Raw genomic sequence first — 20,911 nt, forward strand, 5'->3', positions numbered from 1 at the left:
AATTAAAGGTTCCATGTGGATTTTTTTTTGTAAACAAAGCTTCTATTTGTATTCAGTGTTCAGTTTCTCACCACAACAAATTGATAACATTGAGTAACTAATTTATGATGAGATTTCACAAGAAGAGTACTCCTCTCCATCTGCTCCTCGTCATGTCACTCCCTCAGTGCTGTGAAACACTCCCCAATACACAGGAGGAGCAAGAAAAGACTTTATAACTCACACTCTAATATCTCAAAAACAATAAAAGATAGAAAAAACATGTAAATTCAAGATTTGTGGGTCAAAGTCTTGTGACTCATTTAAAGTTCAAATGAAGTCTGTATCTAAAACTATGTTGAAGCAGTAAATGTTCAAAAAGGTGTGGGTTTGCTCACACTCTTCATTCAAATATATGAGTATTTTTCTGTGTCCAGCTGCAGTTACTTACTGTCTCTGCACACCTGACAGTACACATTTCAAACAAACTTTGACTAAACTTTACTTTTCTAAAAATAGACTTGATGAAAATTAGGAAATTAATTTGTTTTACACACAAACTCATCAAGAGTTTTCAATTACTAACTATACTAATTGAATTAATTGAATTAATACTAATTGAAATTCAAGTGAATGGGCCCAAAACTTGCATGACTTTGATGACACAGGTGTGAGCAAGACAGACATGTCTCACCCTGCAGAAAATTCTGTCAGTCAAACTTTCAAAATAAAAGCACACCACACTTGTAAGAAATATCCCTCATTTTTAAAAAGCAAAATGATCTGATCCCGACAGGCCAGAGTGCGAGGTCCCAACCAACGCTGCTTGCAGCTTTAATTTGATAATGAAATCCTATTTTTGAAATTCTTTTTTCAAGACCACTGAATAACTAGCCTACTACAGAAGATGGATGTACTAGGGAGATTTACAACTTCACCATGAAATTAGGCTCTTACTGTACACCACCAATTCATGCAATATTAATTCTACTAACCATAACATATTTGGGTTGTCCATCTGTATTCAAGGAACCGAGATTAAAAGATTAGCAAGAGTCTTTGAACTTTGTGGCTGACACTCTTGTAACAACAGTCTTTTCATTTTTGTTTTGTAGTTTTGCTTCATTTCCCATGAAACAAGGTTGCATAAAGCCACTATAAACTGCCACCCACAAGCAGGAAACTGTAGCATGAACTGTGATCAAATCCAGTGTTTATGATGGCCTCACCGCCCTCTCATCCTTGCAGCTGCTCAAATTGGGATTCATGCAGTCAATGTGTGTGTGTGAGTCACCATCCCAAGAGGGAGGGAGAACATGGGTGAGAGAGAGGGTGAAGTAGGAAGAGAGAGCCAAAGAGCAGGAGACACAGAGAAAGGCAGAGGGGGTAGGGCCGAGTGTGTGTATGAGTCATACGGCCTGACTGGTTGAGGTGATGATCCTCAAGGTGCTATTTCTGGAGTTACCATCAATTCTGTCTTATCTCCTCCAGTGGACCTGTTCTGTGTGGGTGTGTGGGTGTGTGCATGTGGGTGTGTGTTAATAAGGTCCTGAATAGCACAGACACCCTTCTGTGCTTCCCATACCTAAATGACTACCCTGATTGATTACAGTAAGAGCTTCTACGCAGTGTAATGAAGGCTTATGTTGGAATACCATTGACGGTTTGGTGTCTTTTATGAATGAAAATATAACCCTAATTACTCTTCCTCTATTTTTATACATGAAGTAAGAGGGAGACAGTTTATGTTTAAAAACAGAAAAATGTCCTTTACATTTAAAATATATTGAACAGAAAGAAAAAAAAAAAAGTTTTGTTAATTTGTAATTGTTCTGCCATCACAGATACTAATACAAATACAATTTTCACACATTTTGAGCTGCAGATATTTCAGTTTTATTGTGTTTTTTTGAAAAATAGACATACTCTCACCAGCCACTCTATTAGGAACACCTGGGCAATCTAATGCAACCCAACACAACAGCTCTGCCATAAATTCTACATTTACAAAGTTTATACATTTTCACTTTCTCTTGACATCGTCAGAAAGGTGATAATTCTACTTTATGTTTATTATTGAGGTCATAGTGGGTGGAGGTGGCTGGAGTGCATTATATTAAACAGTGTGAAAAGCTTTGTAAATGTGGAATTTATGACAGAGCTGTTGTTTTGGATTGCGTTAGATTGCACATCTGTACCTAATGAAGTGGCCGGTATATATATGTGTGTGTATATATGTGTGTGTGTGTGTGTGTATATATATATATATATATATATATATATATATATATATATATATATATATATACACATACACACACACACACACACACTCTTGATGGTCAGAGTAAGAGCAGAAAAATGTAGATTTGAGATCATAAGAAAAAACTCAACTTTGGCCAATTAAAAGATAAAAATAAACTCACAATTCACAGCATGGAACTACAAGTCACATTTATTGATCACCGAATAACGTTCTGACCACACTGGAGGGTTTGTATATAACAACTTGTTGAACATCTTCCAGGTACTGTAGGTTTGCAGCTTCCAAGTGGTTAAGTTCTTACAATGGTCTTTATTATTAGTATGTTGTTCTTCTTATTTATAGCTATGTGTTTGTGTTTTTTCTGAGACCAGATATGTTAAAATGACATCACAGAGTAAATGAAAAAGATAAAGAGGAGAGTGGAGGTTGTGGGGATGGTATTAAAAGGTCAACTTGCATAAGCATATGTACAGTAGCCAGTATAGCAGTTCGTTTCTAAACAGTAAATATAATGCATTGTTGATATATGGATTTGAAGAGAAGTTGTTTGGAAGGACCTGCAGCAGTGATGCACAGTAGGAGGCATGTTGCTTAATGGCACTTAGACAGAGACCACTGTAACATTGATTTAACAAAGTACAGCACAAAAATATGTTATTCTATGTGCAATGAATTCAAAAGATTAACAATATAACATGGTAACAATTTATAAGCAGCATGGTCACTATATTTAAAAGACATATTCATGTAGTCAAAAAGGTTTTAAGAAAAGGAACCAAACATGGCCATTGACAGCTTATTGTGCTTGTAAGTTACAGGTAAGTGTGAATGCCAAGCTTATATACTGTAAAATAAATCAAATGAAAATCTTGATGTAACTTCTGTTTCAGGTATGGAATGTAAGTGAATATGCAACCAGTAAAAAAAATTTCGACAGTATTACATACTTTATACTCTTGAGTGCAGGAAGGCAGTTATTGTATCTGAAGCATCTCTGGAAACAATGAGTGAAAACAATGAGCGCTGATGTGGTTTTACGGGAGAGCTGAATGTGTTGTCTTCGTCCTCCTATTATGTAACATATCTGTCATGTTGTCGGTCTCTCTTGATGCAGCTTTGTGCTAGTTTGCCTTTCACAAGTAGCACCTGCTCAACTTGACAGGATTTTGATTCAGAATGGTAAAAAAGCATGCTTTGATAGATAGATGTGTGCCTATGTGTACATGCTTGCATTTGTCACAAGGAGAGAGGGAGACAAATAGGGGAAGAGCATGGGTAATGAAGTGTTCAGGAAAGCAAAAAATAATAATTTTCAAATATAGAAGGCATGATGAATGCCTTATTTGTTGTATCTAGAAAGTAATATGCCTCACAGACTATGCTATTATGCATGTTCTGCCTTTCATTAGTCTGTCTGGTTTCATTTATCGATCCTGTCTGAATATTTATTGAAGGAGACAAGGTCAGAGAGGCATAATAAGACAGGAGAAAATGTCACTGTGAAATCTACCCTTAAGGTCTCTTCTAATCTGTGTTTGGTCTAATCTTTTCTGATAATGTGCAAACTTCTTGCAGAGTATCAGCTGAGAGTTCTCTTGGCTTGTTTTTGCATGTAAACAATATTTACAAGAAGCATTCATCAGCTAAAGCACATGTACATACTGTATATTGTGCAGTTGTGATTGACAGCTTTCACTGTCAGTATTGGGATGCATACAGTTGAGCTGCATACATGCACACATTGACATACAGTATTCTGTTCATAGAAACACTCATCCTCTGATGTCCTTTTAGAGACTGGGCAGAGATAATGGTGTTTGTGTTCAGTGCTTCTTTTGATCATTGCTGGGAATAGGGGCTAATCACCAATACCGCCAAAAAACAGTGCATCTGCTGCTACGTCTACATCCTCCAGCAGTAACACTCTCCTCTTTTACAAAATTTTTACAAAAAAAACGACATTGATGTTGTTCAGCGGCTGTGTTCTATTGATTTGTTCCATGGTTTGTTTTCTGGGTAGGGCTCAAGACCGGCATGTGCTTTGTCAGATTACCATGAATCTCATACAACTGATGTTCAAACAAAAGCCTTAAACTTTGTCCAGCTATATAAGCTCTTCATCTATATAACCCTGAAGTCAAGCTTTAATGTCAAACACAGCAAGCACAGCAAGATGAGGAACCAATACTATCAGTCATGTAAGCTGACCTTTCAAAAGAGAAAATGCACACATTGATTGGCGCACTCACTCACATTCTGCACACCCACCAATCAACACACACACTTCTTCACTTTATCCCCTTTCAATTGGACTGATGTCAGGTCTCCGACTTTGTGGTCGCTGGCTGGATATTCTGGACTTTGGAAAGCGTGACTGGCACCTTTCCCTCTCCAGGGGTTGGTGCTCTCATTATGGGGGTACCTGTGATAAAAGCAGTATTTCAGTTCATACAGAACAGTGAACAGCATTCAAAGTAACAAAAATAACCCTCAGTCTTTGGCAAAATTTACTTTCAACATTCATTCCATAATGTATCAGGAGGAACGGAATGAAACTTTACCAACTGTTGCATGCAGATCTGCCAACCTCTCCTTAAACTTCTGCTGCAGATACAGTTCCTCTTTGGAGTAGCTTTTAGCAAAGGCAGACAGCAGGAGACCCACGGCCATGGAGGTGCCTCCCACACAGAACAGCACAGCACCAGTCAGCTTACAAACATCCAGAGCACGGTTGAAACTGACAGCGTGGCTGTCGAAGAAGAGGACAGTTGCTTTATAGCCTTAATTAGAAGTGTAAGATCATAATTTGCTCAATCAATATGTGTGAACCTGAAAACTCAAAAGACGTTTCACAATGTAATTTTCAAATAGTACAAGGTATAAACTAAATAGCAAATAAGAGTATTGGGTCAGGATGTACAATCTACACCTACAGCATAAAAAACCTACTGCATGTGTGTTCCACTAAGACACTGTGCTCTCTCTTATTGGCATGTCTTGGAAGCAGTGTTGTGATTTGACATAAATGCAAATATAGTTCAGATTACAACAGTTAATTTTCAATCCATGATATAGCTGTTGATGACATCAATTCCCTTCCATTCATATACTGTATTGTCCCTATACCTGTCAACAAAAAGTAGATCATCTTCGCCAAATGCTTCGATCCTGGCTGGAGTGGCATAACCCACCATGACGACAATGAGGCCCGCAAACAAAATCAGGGTTCCAAACGCGAGACAGACCTGAAGTGAAAAAAGAAACCCAAGTCATGTTTTAATTGCAGATTATATTGCTTGCAGTTTTTTCACTAGCACTTGCAGAATGACTATCCAAATAGCAGCAGGTCTGAGCAAGCTGAAGGTTAACCTCACCTTCCAGAGTAAAGAGCTCCACCTGCTAGGCGATCTCTGAATCTGAAAATCTTCATCACGTTCCCAGATAGAAGCTGTGCACTCCTCATAAAACTGGATAACAGATAAAGAAGATATTTTTAACAATTCAAACATGGAAAATGAAACCCACAAGAGATCTTTCAAAAAGAAACAGTTGTGATTGTGATATGAGACTCAATCATTTAAATTCAGAATCAATTATCTCCTATCACTTTGTGATAGGAGAGAATCGTTGATATTTCCAGAACACCGACTTACCTCTCTCTCATGTATGGGTGTAATACAGTATGTGTGTTTGTGTCTGTGCTGTACCTGGTGTAGGTAGGAGCGGACTCCATACTGCTGGTAGTTCCTGCTGGCTTGCTCACCATACTCCGACCCACAAATCTCTGAGCAAGAAGTCATCCTTCACATCTATCTACCTGCTTGAGGACACACACACACACACACACATACACGCATGAACGCCTGACTGCACACTTGCATTAAGAAACCACCCACAGAGTTTGCAGACAAACTCTCTCCAGCTTGTACCCATGCATATACATGTACATACACATACATACATACATTTAAACATTCATACACACAAACATGTACTGTACCCTCACACACACAGCCAGAAAGTTATGTAACAATGTACTGAAGGCATGGGTGCCTCAGTACATTGAGATTAATGATGCATTCTCCTGCTCTGCTGTTATGAAATAAGCCATGAAATATTATATCAGCCGTCCTCTTTAGATTTAATATTGTGTCAGCTGAATACAGAGTGCTGACATGCACAGAATTAGTGTGCTTTTCTCTTTATATTGTTTTTCATACAAAAGTCACAACATCAACAACCTTTTTTTTTTTTGCAACTTATTTGAGCAAGTAAAGTAATATATTTTGCATTATGTTGTATGTAAGCTTTCATGGAAGATATAAATTAATATAGGATATAGGATTTAGGAAGCTTGAACCTCACTGACCAACAAAAATAACAATTATTTGTATTATATTTTTTTTTACAAATAAAGAAATATATCTCATAATGTTCATGATATTCTATGTGACATCTAGTTTTAATGTGTTAGTTTCTGTAAAAAATAAAGTGTTTCTTAATGGATCAGTTATGTGCAGTAGAAACTCATTTACACAAACCCATGTGTTTTTACAGAACTAAAATGTTTCACATAAAGCTCATTATCATAATATACATCATTTTCATCATGTACAGTACTGTGTATTATACCTTCCAACCTTTCTTCATTTTTTGCTATAGCAGTAACTCTTGCATCCTGAAAAAATGATCATGAAAAGAAAAGAACATCTGCTCTGAGAAATATTATGTTACTCACACTTGTAATTCCTCCAGAATCTGTTTGCGAATCATTTCATAGCTCAGTGCCTCTATACAAACACATAACAATGTTTCAAGTTCTTGTCAGCTAGCAATACATCTCAACTGCTGTCTCTGGTTTCTGTTGCACTGCAACTGAATTAGACTGAGGAACACAAGTGGGAACAGTAACACCTTCATTTACAACATGTTATTGTTCAAGTGCAGCATTGTAATGAAACCAATTGTCAAAAGATCATGCTCTGACGATACACATGGAAAATAGAAGCCAAAACTGTCTTAACCTAATAGGCAATAGGTGTAATTGAAGTGACTTCAATAGATTAAAATTTGAAATAACCAGCAGCTTAATGATCTTTCTGTTTTATCAGGACAAGTAAGTAAATCAGCTAGATCTACAAAAGTAGTGCTGGTTAAACCCCTCTAGTAGGTCATAGTAAGAGAGAAAACACATATATAGGACAATTTTAAGTACATCATTATATCCTTTATTTCTAAAAGCCAAAACCAAATAATATACTTTAAAATATTGATTTCTATCTTCTAGGCTTCAATCTTGTAGCACATTTGGTTGATCTAATCAGGAAGGCATGACTTTTTAGGCTCTAATATTAATTAAGTTGTACAAAGAAAATCACTGGCAATTGCCTTATTTTTGCTTGTTGCTGGCAGCTGACAAATTTATATGTAAAAATATCTAACGATCCTATAAAGGATTTTCCTGTTTTCATTAGTTTGATCAAATGTTATCAGTTTTTTAGTCAAATGTAGAAGTTTCAGAAAAGTGGGTGGGGTACCCAGCTAACATGTTGTTATTCTGTCCCACCGCACTTGTCTCCTTATTATCTGAACTTCCTTATAGTTTGAGCAACATATTTCATGTTTGACCTTCAAAACATTAGTCTGACAAAAACAAATCCTAACATGAGGTCAGCTTTCTAGCTATTTCTGGAGCTTTCAACCTCATCTCACAGTCCTCCTCCTGAGATGTGGTTGGAAATGCAAATCCTTGTAAATGTGTGGAAAATGAAAATGTGTATATAGGGGATGAAAATTATATTATCTGCCTCGTTTCTGTAAATTACTAAACATGGATTCACAAGGTGTACTATGGGATATGCCAGGGTCTCAACCAGATTACATAATACGGATATGATGAGTGAAATGATCCATTAACATGAGGCACACTGTTCCCTGCTACCTCATATTAATCACATTACTGCTTAATTTGTACTTGCTAAAGACTCTCATGAACATCTGGCACTGCTCAGATGCTGTGAAAGCCTCTCTGTACCCATATATGCATATATTCAAGAAAGTTTAAATATTCATCATCCAGCCAAATAATAAAATATGGATATATGAGAGTTTGTTTATTATTAACTGTCTCTATAACTTGGCAGATAACGAGAGTCTAAAGAGCAGATCTGATTTCTTTCCACCCAAACTCTAATCTTGAGTTGGAAACATATATAATGATACATGAAATTTCTAAATGCTGTGTATTTTTTATTGTCATATTTTACATTATAATACGTTTGAAACAACATCAAAGTGGTGTCATGCTCAAATAATTAGGCTAATTAGTGCGCTTGACCTTATGTTGACCAGGACAACATCCAATCATAAAGAAACAGATATTCAACTAAACATAAACATTTCACTGCAAGTCATTTTCGACAATTCCTGGAATAACTTGAATTGGAGTGTATAAACTGTGACTTACTTAAAGCAATACTTCCCAAACGAACTGTGGTATTACAAATGTTAAGTCCAGATTAGGTTAACAGTTCACGGATATACAGTATAACTCTTGTAACGTATATCCTTTCTTAACCAGGTGTATCCTGTCGTATTGTGACGTTTTTCCTCATCCACATCACATAAAAGCAGCTGTAGCTACAATAACACCAAACCATCCAAATCAAACAAACTAAAAGAAAACATCTCGACCTACATCTTAAATCGACCTAGGTTTTGAAAATAAATAAATAAATAAATAAAATCATCAAAATCAAGATAAAAATGCCCAAACTGTTTATCAACCCTGCTAAACAATACATCCTATCAACCGTTTAACCGGGAGCTGGCCATGGTGCTGAACGCCATTATTACCATCCAGCTCTCAGCACAGCAGGAAAACACACAGACGTAAGATGTGACGCCAGTCTGAGAACAGACCTCATCCATTCGTCCTCCCAACCCCCCATGAGACGTAAATAGACACACAACACGCTTTTCAATTAAACTTAGAATGATGGACTTTGCATAAAAGCGTTTTGACTAAATCCGGGCGACTGACGTGAAAAAAAAATGTAATCTTTGTGGAAATGTAATTAGCAGGTAGACCACAAGCATATGGAAGTTTCATTACATTTGATTTGGATACCAACGCCGAAACAATTATACATAAATATTGAAATCAACGACAATTAGGTAATTAGATAAAGGTACAACACAAAGTTTAGTGCAAACGTTTTGTTCGACCATTTTTCCCACATGGAAGCGACTTCCAGATGTGCAAGATGAAATTGTGCGCACAGATGATGCCGCTGAAAGAATCTATGCAGGAAATATGGATTCCCGGTAATTATTTGCAATGGCAACAATGAAAGGCAGCTGCCGTAACGTCACAAATATTCTTGAAAAGCATTAAAATCGCAATTTACCTGTCATTACCAGCTCGGAGAGTGATCACTCGCTGCTGTTCCCTCAGCCGGGTCCCATCACTCTACAGTCACCCTTCTCTCGCTCTCTCTCTCTCTCTGCCCCCCCCCCCCCCCCCCCCCCCCTCTCTCTCTGTCGTGTCCCCACCCCCACCCCCACCCCATCTCTGCCTCACTTTCTCTTTTTTTCTATCGATGATTCAGATTCGCACGCTGTCTACTGCGCAGGCGTCACATCCATGATAATATATGATTCAATGACGAATATAAATAACCAGACAGAATGGTTGGAAGCACTAGCTGAACAGAAAGACGTTCATTCAAGATTAAACAGTCATGACGACATAGATGGATAATGGATGAATGAATTAATGCCTGACTGAATGAACACATAGATAAATAGATATGTTGACATGTTTCCATAGTAACAGAGAGCAAAAACATTTATTGTTTCTCATGGGACCTGACAATGACAGTGTCAATGGAAATAAGTCCATGGACAGGTACAAGCCTACATAATGTGTAAGACTCGATCACATTATTTACAGATTCTTTATGCTGAAATGTGCTTACACTTCTTGGATGTTGCCCCTATAGAGGTCCCTGTGAATATCACCATAGTCCCCTGAATGTCGTTACCTCTTTGAAGTGATATTTTATGTTGTTATGTCACATTGTGACACTTTTAGAGCTATTACATCAAGTATCAGTGTTGACTCTGATTGTACCATTTTAACTCACTGATGCAAATACCAGACATGCGTAGAACTTAAACCTTAAATGACGCAGTTAGTAGCTCAAAATAAATTGCACATAAAGCCTGGCTCAGTGGGATGTAATGCAGCAACAGATTCACAAATGAAGACCTACAGTGAACAAAGCCAGAGGAGAAACAAAGTGAGGGTGGAGGGAAGGCATCTGAGTCATTCATCCAAATCCACAACAGGTACACACTAATGCGACCACACACACACAGAATTCCAGTCACATTCCAGTACAGTCTATTTTTAGCATTGTCAGTGACGTACAACGTTGAAGGAAGTGTTAGACGCCGCCTCAGTGCTTCTCCTGAGGAAGGTATGACCTAATGAGAAGAGCAACATCACGACTCAAATACGAAATCCCCATTCAATAAATAATGAGAATGAGACTGCTGCTCAAAGTTGCCTTCGTCATTCTTTCATTCTGAGTCAGTACCTCTAAATGAGAGAAACCTTTTACTTTTTCACTTTTAAGCACTGTCAGCTGTCTGACCTTCATAGCTTCCAGGTAACATCCTTGTGTGCTCTACTGTAGTGAAATAAAGAGTAGAATTTTTTTTTTTAACAATTTCATCACCACATGTTAACAAAGTTAGTTCTTCTAAGATTTGATTAGTTTGAAATTGTGAAGTGGTATATTGTGAACCCCGGTATTATTTCAGATTATCAGAAAAGGGTCCCTCTGAACAAAAACCCATTTAAGGACAAGCTAGATCTAAAGACTGGAACTAACTTCACTATACTGTGCAATAGAGGGCCACACATGAATTCACTGTAAGCAGATCAGTTCCACAATTGTTTGACATTATCTTTTGGGAAATGTTGGCTTATTTTGTATCTGGTTTTTGCAATTTAATTTCAGTTAAATAAAAAAGGCAATGATTAATTATTATTTGCAACATTATCCCAGCTAGAAGGGAATGTTCACACAACATTGGCTAACACTACCTACAAGTTCTAATAATGTTTTAAAGAAAATGTTTTAATGTAATGTTCAAAGAGCGTTTTAAGGATGTTTATCATTTCAAATAATGTTCCTATAAGGCTAAATGATTTAACATTTTAACTGCCCTTCTGAGGATGTTTTGAGGACGTTGTTAAGGTAACATATTATAGAATGGTCTTTTATAAAACATTCCCACGATTTTACATGATAACAAAGGAAGAACATTCTCACTGCAACATTCAGAAAATGTTTTCAAAGAACATTTGGGCATAATGTTCTAACAGTGTTTTCATATACATTTTTAGAATGCTTTTTTAGGATGAAAACATTATTAGAACATTACATGTAACATTCTCAGAACGTTTTTAGAACAAAACATTTCTAGCTGGGATTGCCTCTCTAAAATGAGGCATTCCCACTCGCACCTTTGGACAACATCAGTCAACATTTATTAATCTACAGTGGCTTTTTAGAGACAGAAAAATATTTGTAACACTTTATCACAGACACAGGGGGCTGAGCAGGTCCAGCAAAAACAGTCTTCACTTGATCAAAAGGCAGTATTTCAGTCAACAGTTTGTCACTCTTGGCAAACCAAAGTCTGGCAGAACCGAATATAGGCAGGACCACTGTGGCAATGTGGAAATTTTGGCAGAAACTCACTGATAACAGTCCTACAAATATACTGAGGCTGATTGCAAAGAAGGAGCAACTGGGCTGACAAGTGACTAGGTCAGATGAAGAGCTGAGGTGAGAAACTCAAGAGTGACAACAGGTGTGGAGTGGCATATCTGTGTTAGTAGGGATATCAGAAGAGGTTGGTATGCACAAAGTATTAGCTGAACTAGAGGCAGTAGAGGGCAGAGAAAGTCGGAGCAGCTGTCGCCTTGAAGATAATCTTGAGGATATTTCTAAGAAGACGAGACGCTGTTATGTCTCAAAGGAGGAGTTGTGTTGCTTTATGCTTCAACTGAGTATTTCATTCTGCCTGCATGAGGACAGGTGTCATTTACTTGATCAAAATTAAGAAATTATATCCAACTTTATTTAGCTGTGTTAGATCACCAGGTTGTGTTGCTCTGTAAAATTGTTTATCATACACTCCAGATTGAATGAAAAAGATTTGTAAACAACAAATGATGTTATGTGGGACATTGAATTTACTGTTGGATAACTATATTTTACTGTATTCTGTATAACAATTGGTAGCTCTGGCCTTTGCATGGCACTGAGTATGTCAAGACCATTGTGTTATAATAGAGTTAGACTAATACCATTGGTGAGTGTTTCAGCAATGACCACGCATCTTACTTTCATTTACCGGAGTGGTATGTGTTTATGTGTTTTTGTATATTTTACTGTCTATGAACCACATACAGATGATGATATGCGAAGGACTGGGGACCCATTCAAAGTGTGTCCCTGCCTTTTACCTGAAGTATGTTGTCATTATGCATAGATCCATATAATCATGAATAGGAATAGGTACAAAACAACTATAAACAAACAAACAGTATATTGTTTGGCTGAAGTCACATCAGTGATAATATGACATGTTTTCCAATCATTCTTTCATTCTGCACTGTTAAGTCACTGTGAGCCTCTGACACAAGGGCCTTTTTGCATCTTTCAAAGCTCTTGTGTGTTATTGTTTCTTGAGTGGTTTTGTGGTGTATTTTTAGACACCTTAGAAGACTTTTCACGGCATTCACTTAACTAACAATTGCAGACACATGCATTCTTGTGTTCAATCACACAAAACAGTGCACACACACCACATACACTCGTACTGTAAAAAACAGGTTTCACAAAGGACTTGAGAGTATTTAAAGAAGAAGAAGAAGAAGAAGAAGATACTTCATAGTGAAATGAATGTTCTAGACAGGTCTAATTAGAAGAAATATTTCTTTTGTATTATTGAACCACTGGTCACACTTAAATCTAAGTTGTACGGTACTCCTAGAAGCATATATACTTTAGATTACGGACATGTGTTTAAATTAGCTCGAACAGTAGTGACAGTGTTTGTGAGGCGTGCCTTCTGGCCAGAGAAACTAATGGATCTTTACAGTCCTATTTTTAAGATGAATTAGATGCAATAAAGTATAAGACATGGAAGCTAGAATGCCCTATGTTTTATATCAGAGGAGTTCAAATCTATGTGTTATTGGTTAACAAAATAATCTGTATTGCCACCTCCAAAAATGACTTGTGCATTATCACATTGCAGTATACTAATACACTTTTGTTTGGAGGAAAATGTTGTTATCGCTCTCTCTTTTTCTCTCTCTCTCTCCTACTCTCTCACTCTGTGGACAAGCTGAACATCTCAGAGCAGAGCGAGGCGGTTTCTATGGCGACGTGAAAAGGTCACCTTCAGGAAGTTCTCTGTGAGCGTGTGCAGAATGCCAGTCGGATAATCAGGCTTCCTGTAATGAGTGATAACAGACCACAGCTCATTAGAGAGAAAAAGAGAGATGGGATGGGGGGGATCGGGAGAGATTATTAGTCATAGAGCAAAGAAACAATAGGACATTTATACTAATGGCATGCTACACTTACACAACGTGTGTATCTCTGCTATGCGAATGTGTTGGGCTCACAGGCTGTTAAGATGCTAATCCCACATGCAACACAATTAATGCGAAATGCAGTTTAGTACATTCAAATCATTCATACATAAAGTGGTAAAATTCAACCACAGTAGGCATCTAGCTAACTTGGTAAAATCTATTATCTCAAAAAGTTATCTGCTAATATTTGTGTCATGTAGGACTTATTTGCCTGGTTGGCAGGACATTTGGACAGAGACTAGAGGACTTAACTGCCATGTAGGGCAATGTTACCTGACTGCCTGGCAGGACATTGTGACCTACATAAACAGCAACACTGCTGCTACATTGCGACATGAGACATCTCTTCTGTACAGTTGTATGCCAAGAGCTGATAAGAAAGGCATTACTAATTGGAATAAACATGAGTATAACGAACACAAGTTTTACTATGACCAAACTTATTTATTTATTTTAAAAATGCCTGGTTTAAGATCTCTTGTCCATGGTTCTTTTACTAGACCATGAGAGTATGCCTTGTTTTAATCCAAAAGTACAGCATTAGAAATCATTACAGAAAGCACAGCACATATATTTGTCATCATTATTCTGTCAAACAATCATTAAGTTTCTTTTTTTATTTAGTCTGCAGTCTACTTTTTGGATTAAGTATGTGTATGTTTCCTTTAAGCGTGTAATTTGTTTTACCTCATGCTTATGCTTTCAGTCAGACCTGTGACTCATGACTGACTGAAAACAATATCCTTGATTTTATTGACATCAAGTCAATAAAAGTAAGTCAAACAATATTCCCAAGCCCCTCTCCCTGAGATTCTGTCCATCAAAAACACAAAAATACATCAAACACCCACTGAGAATGAGGGCTGAATCTGTTCCTGACATCCTGTGCACCCATACAGCATCTTCCACCATAGTACACTTTATGAGATGTAGTCATGAGACTTAAATGTGGATGGAAACAATCAAACAGTAAACAATGTTTGACATTTGTAAGCATTATAGATTGGATGTTGATTCCCTTGTATTTCAACCCATGATCTAACAATACTACACAGACTCAAGTAACTGGGGGTAGATTGTGGTATGAAATAACATGTGTATAGTATTGAAACCATCGTATTTTTTGCCACCTTCAAGTTGTTTCAAATATTCATAAAAGAACAGAACAGTATGCATGTGTTCGCTAGAGTTTAGAGTCTCTGTGTGTCTGTGCAGGTTTATAGATATTCACATTGAACAATTATTATTTTTTAACACAATCTGAGTGACCTATTGTCATGTTTGAGAAAGGTTAATTTACTTATGTGTGCATCTTAATTGTCCATATAATTATCTGGTATATTTACAACCACTCTTGAGTAATTTTATGGAGAGAAAGTTTAGCAACAAATAGACAAGCCTAGTCAAGTACTTAGCACTGGTAACATAAATGCATATTTTGAAAAAAATGAAAAAAATCATCCACAAAATTACAAAAGATAGCCATTAGCCAGGAGACAATGGGCGATGAGTGGGATCTTTGTGTCATGAAGACTACAGAATATTGGACAAATTTGATTATATGTTCTCTGATAATGGATCCAGTAGGCACAATATTATGGTGGCAGTGATGTTGCAATAAATGAGATTAACTGATAAATCACTGAAGAAACTCAGCCCAGCACATAAATTGCTGTTCATGTGCCATTGTAAACACCAGCACTGGAGTTACAGAATAACTTCCTGCTAACAAGGCTGACATCTACTGGACACCACGAGTTCTGCATCAACAGTGAATAAATGCTGCAAGGAATTAGTTTAGCCACATGAGCATGCCGTTTTAATTATGTGTTACCCCATATTTGTCACAAATGTTTGATCTAGGAAATGTGGCTTATTGTACTGTGTATTGTATCTTATGTCGGTGCAGCTTTCATAACAATCAACTGAGTGCAGAAATAGAACACATTCTGTGCAAGAGGTGTATGGTATAAAATCTAAATTAGAAAATACTGAAGCTGAAAAATGTAAGTGATTTATTTATTCTCTTTACATAATATCGAGAATAAAGGCAGGAGGGTAATACTGTAATTACAAACTGGGCATCTTAGACTGAATGTATACTACAACTTCAAGATTTCTCAGTAAATGGTAATGGTTTGTTGTGGCTTAACTGCATCCAAAGGGTTTATCAGAATCTGTACTCCCAATCAAGTACACATGATTTTGGCTGTCTTGCAATAGCCCTCTCTTGTATTTTATGATAGATGAGAGGGAGGGACACCCGATCTATCCATCTCAAGAAGCCTAGCCTTGGTGTTGTTGTCCATTCTTCATCTTATTGATTCCTCTGTCATCCTGCCATACCAGAGCTGGAAGCTCAGACTTTCCACTTGGGCCATGCTGTATTTCATAAACCATTGACTTGAGGGGGCAGAAATGTGTCGATCCAATGGAAGTGATCTTTCTCTTTGGGACAAAGCTGTCAAAGTTATAGCTGTGCAGACATTAAACTGTGGCAAAAATTGTACAGTCTGAAAGAGTATTTGTATATGTGAAGAAGCATCTGAATAAAACCTTTATTGTGTAATTTAGAAAAATGACATAAGAGGTCAGCTTTAGTGAAATTAAACAGTGTATATTAATCTTTATCATTCTCATGTACCTTGTATTAGAATAATGGAGACATCATACCAGAGAGCGAAATTATTCAACATCTTCCAGTCATACTTGAAGAATCTGGGACCAGTGCTCTAATTTCTCAATAATTAATTCAGTCTTTTAAGTAAATGAGAGCTCAATTCTCTTCTAAGTTACATGAAAAAACCATACAGATAACTGTTATGCAAATTCTATCGTAATCCTAGCATACTGTATGCTCCCCCATCACTAATGATACCCATATAATAAGACTGTGACCAAAGGCTATCTGTTTTACTTGGCCTTCATCAAATCTAGTTATGAGAACATAGTGCTTATGTTTCCTTAAATTATTTATTAACAAACTGAGAAGCTTCAGGGGGGATACAGAAAATCAAGTTAAAATCGTAAAGCCACAATTTGGGATTTCTAGACAGATGAGTCATGTAAATATTCTGGGGTAGGGGTAGGGAAATGCTGATATAATTTAATTTTATAATGTTTTTCTTTATTATTAATGTATAACAGCATTAGACAGCACTTGGGTTTCCAATACAAATTAAACTTTAATCTGTGTGCTATAAAATTGTCAAGGGCCAGTTTTATATTAGTATAGATTTTCTTTTATGAAAACAGGAGCTCAAGTGGAAAATATAATTAAATAACCAGGTTAAGAAAACCTAGGCAGAAAGGAACAATACATGAATCCTCTTAGAATATTTTGGGATCATTTCAGGACACATAACCAAAATGTAAAAGACTGTGCAGACATAACACACGTGTGGGTGTAAGGGAAATACAGGTTATGTTAAATATACTTCTGTGACATAATGTTATATTATGGAAGGCCCTAGTAAACTACTTACTTGTGATTTCCTTTAATGGGAAGCCCGGAAGAAAGTAAAACTTCCTGTTTGAAATATATGTCAGTGCACTTGTATTAAACATAATCACATATGTACATAAATAATGGCAAGTAATTTGTTTAAGCTTTGTGACAACTTTCTATCTACAGGCACCACACATACACACACACTGAGGCTATAGCCTGGTGTTCCTACAGTGATCCTCAGCTACCCCCATATTTTAATTGTATAATTTCAAACATTTGCGCTGAGTGGTCATCAGTCACTGGTCTATCGGGGTTGATGTATGGTTCTGAGCTGTAATAGTCTCTGCTTTGCTCTCCAGGCACAACATCGCTTATGAGAGACACACTTAACAGCAATTAATCATGCTGGATCACACCCCACAGACTCAGACACACACCACTTCCTATTGTGTTTTACAAGCCATTTACTGTAGGTGAGCATTGCCAAAAAAATAAATGTTTGCCAAATTACTGTAATCTTGAAAATAGGTAGGGCAGTGATTCTGGCAGTTTGTGGCTGCACATGTGCTGCACATTCAGATACAGTAAGCTTCACATTGGCATATTTACAGTATATAAGTGCATTTCCATGTTAACATCCAGTTCCCACACCCATGTACAAAAAATAAAGTTTTTATTGAGCTAGTTCCTCACGTAACTTGAACCTGAATGGGACAAACTATTGTACTTGCAACATTACACCTGCCTCACAGTTGGTTGGACAAAGTTGGGATCAGCTGGATTTTAACATGATACACACTGTAGTACCTCTCAAATCTACTGCTCTTTTTGTATTCTGTAGTTCCATCTGCCGTTCAGTTTACACTCCTCCTCAACCCCCTCTACTTTGGTTCCCATCCCTTCTCTTTCTCCCTGTGTCTCTGTAATTGGTCATTTAAATGAAAAAGCATCAAATTGGAGGATTAGGAGTGCATGTCTCTCCCTCTCTTTCTCTCCCTGTCTCTCTTTCTCCCTCTCTATGTGTCTGTGTGTGTGTGTGTGAGAGAGAGAGAGAGAGAGAGAGAGAGAAAGAGAGAGAGAGTCCCATGATGATATGGCAGACAGTCTCCAAGGGATGTCCTTAAGAACAAAAGCATCTGGAAGAGGCCTCCTTTGCTCACTCTCTGTTACCGTGGTTACAGGCTGGCAGCTTGTGTGTTTTTGTGTAGCATGAGAGTCTGTAATGTAAGTATTTACTTTCTTGTGCTGCTGAAATATCCAGAAACAATTTTGTGTTTTTAGCATTCATGATTAAAATACATATTTTTAAGTTCCAAGATGAGACTGAGATTCACAGTTTAGGTTATAATAAAATTGCTGTGATGAGAATTAGGAATGGATTAGAACAAATGTTAATCAATGGACGACACTCAAAAGTTTAAACATGTATTTGAGTATGTATTTGTGTGTGTCTGTGTGCATAAAAGTGTGTGTATACATGTGGATAGACAGGCCGACTGGCAAGCAACTGTCACCACGTGGCAACAGCCAACCACGCTTCACTTCTGGCCGCGCCAAGCTCTCCAATTACAGAAGCCAGCGCTGCCAAGAGCCCCTCTTTTCCTCTCAATAGACGGGATGACTGGGCTGCATCCTCTGACACACACACATACACACACACACACACACACATGCCTCATTCCCCTCCTCTCTTCTCGTGGTGCACCTGCCTCCCTGCTCTCCAGGCCAGCTCAACTCCTATCAAAGGAGCTGAGCTCTTTTCTTCCAGAAAGCTAATCCAACACCTGTCTCCAGGCTTTATACTGGGAATAGAGGACTGTGTGCTGTGTGAGTGTGAATGCAAGGGTACAGTGTGTATATGGGACTGAGTGGAGGAGAGAATGTGTGTTTTTGAGAGGGGGAGACAGTTTGTGTTTCTGCGAGATCAAGAGCAAAAAAGAAAGTGTGTGACTCTTTTGTGTGAGGATTTGAGAATGGACATATGGAGACTACAAGGCGGACTGTATTCTTTTCACTGGTAATGGAGTATCAAAGGACATTTTGGGAATAGATGGGGTTTTATTTTGCAGGGGGTCAGATTAGCAATGACACAAAGAACAAGAGAGCTTTCATCGTATTGTGAATAACACCCACTGTAACTGTTGAATGTCTGTGTTTTTGGCAGTGACAGAAGATATACAGTTTATGTCCTGAACACATAATGTTACAAAAATAAAAGAAAGAGGCATTAAGCAAACATCTAACATTGCACAAAGAGTAGACTACAAATCTCATAGTCTCTCTTAACATTCCTAATTCTTTAAGGGATTTACTTGTCACATGAGGGTCATTCAGTTACTATGGTGGCAATTCCAGTCAGGGTTGTTCATGACTTTTTAGCTCTGGGCCCATTTCACTCTCACCTTGGATTTGAGCCACTTTGAGTCACGCTACCACTCATGTCATATGGGAACTCAACAGTAACGGACCCTAAATTGTATCCCTAGAAACCATGATGGTAAGTGATGAATACTACTCTGTGTACAGAGCATGGATGCTGTTCTGGTCTTGTTACTCCATTTAGAAACATGGTGAGCCATATTTGCCATTTTTTACAGACTTTAATTTAACAGGACGACTCACATCAGGCCTTCTGAAGATTCGCCTCCAGCAGCAGGGGTCTCTCAAATTGGAAATTGGAGGTAAAATAAATCTAAGATTGCTTCCCTCCCTGTAGAGTCCCAAAAATGGCTGCAGGGGAGATATTAGAGAGAGGGCTGAGAAGGAGGGTTAGATGGATTGAAGGCGGGGGCAAGGAAGAAAAGAGGGAGAGGAGAAAAGAAAGAGCTGAGAAAGGGTATAAACATGGAAGGAGAGAGAAAAAATGGAGAAAAATGTTGAGAGAAGGAGAGAGAGATAGAGTTAATGGAGCTTTATTCACTTTAGCCATCGGGGCCTGAAATAGTCATTTTACCAGCAAAGGGCTGTGTGTGTGTGTGTGTGTGTGTGTGTGTGTGTGTGTCTGTCTGTCTCCACCTGTGCATGTGAGTGAACATGCATAGGTCTGGATGCATGTCTGTGCTTGCAGATGTATCATGGATTTCACAGCATGTGGGCATATACATGGGTTTATACTTTGTTATATATTACTCCAGTCGTTAGGGGAGCGCAGTGATTGGATACATCTAACCGTGGCGTGCCAGAGACCCATTGAATATGTGTCGCTGAAAATGAAACAAGGTTTATTTGAATCAGACTTGCCAATGTGGCAGTCACTGATCGGTCACACTACACATACATGAACACAGCATTGACAGTGTTCCATGGTCTAGACATGTCCTTACATGGAAACTACCAGTTAGATTTTAATCTGAATGTGTTACTAGGTCAAGTCTCAGAGATAGCGCGATGCATGTCCAATTGATTTGCCACAAGAATGAAAGATAAACTCACGGCCATGTGATACAAAATTACAGTCTTTACGGGTTGTCACACAAAACTCTGGAATCCTTTAAGGCAATTTTTCCAAATATTATACCGTATGTAACAT

The 20,911-nt window shown here is 37.8% G+C and overlaps 1 protein-coding gene across 2 annotated transcripts; it reads right to left on the reverse strand.

Moving 5' to 3' along the window:
- Positions 1-2,418: 2,418 nt before the first annotated feature.
- On the reverse strand, positions 2,419-9,744 carry nrsn1 (neurensin 1). 2 transcript variants are annotated; one of them, XM_044358029.1, is made up of 6 exons: positions 9,655-9,744; positions 5,953-6,065; positions 5,620-5,712; positions 5,372-5,490; positions 4,807-4,994; positions 2,419-4,667 (listed from the first exon to the last, which is right to left on the reverse strand). In XM_044358029.1, the coding sequence occupies exons 2-6, from the start codon at positions 6,043-6,045 to the stop codon at positions 4,564-4,566; spliced, it is 597 nt and encodes a 198-aa protein (XP_044213964.1). In that variant the 5' UTR covers positions 6,046-6,065; positions 9,655-9,744; the 3' UTR covers positions 2,419-4,563. The 2 variants fall into 2 exon arrangements, with proteins under 2 accessions (XP_044213964.1, XP_044213963.1); XM_044358028.1 differs by having other exon boundaries at positions 5,953-6,062; positions 9,655-9,735.
- Between the last annotated feature and the right edge of the window lie 11,167 nt (positions 9,745-20,911).

This window comes from Thunnus albacares, chromosome 8 (assembly GCF_914725855.1).
Source record: "Thunnus albacares chromosome 8, fThuAlb1.1, whole genome shotgun sequence".
NCBI lineage: Eukaryota > Metazoa > Chordata > Actinopteri > Scombriformes > Scombridae > Thunnus > Thunnus albacares.

Bases quoted from the DNA above. Each gene is read 5' to 3' on its own strand.
- nrsn1 (XM_044358029.1), bottom strand. From the start codon at position 6,045: ATGACTTCTTGCTCAGAGATTTGTGGGTCGGAGTATGGTGAGCAAGCC. The intron at 5,713-5,952 runs GTACAGCACAGA...TCTGTTATCCAG, and splicing joins TCCGCTCCTACCTACACCAG to TTTTATGAGGAGTGCACAGC. The intron at 4,668-4,806 runs GTAAAGTTTCAT...CTTTTATCACAG, and splicing joins AGATCTGCATGCAACAGTTG to GTACCCCCATAATGAGAGCA.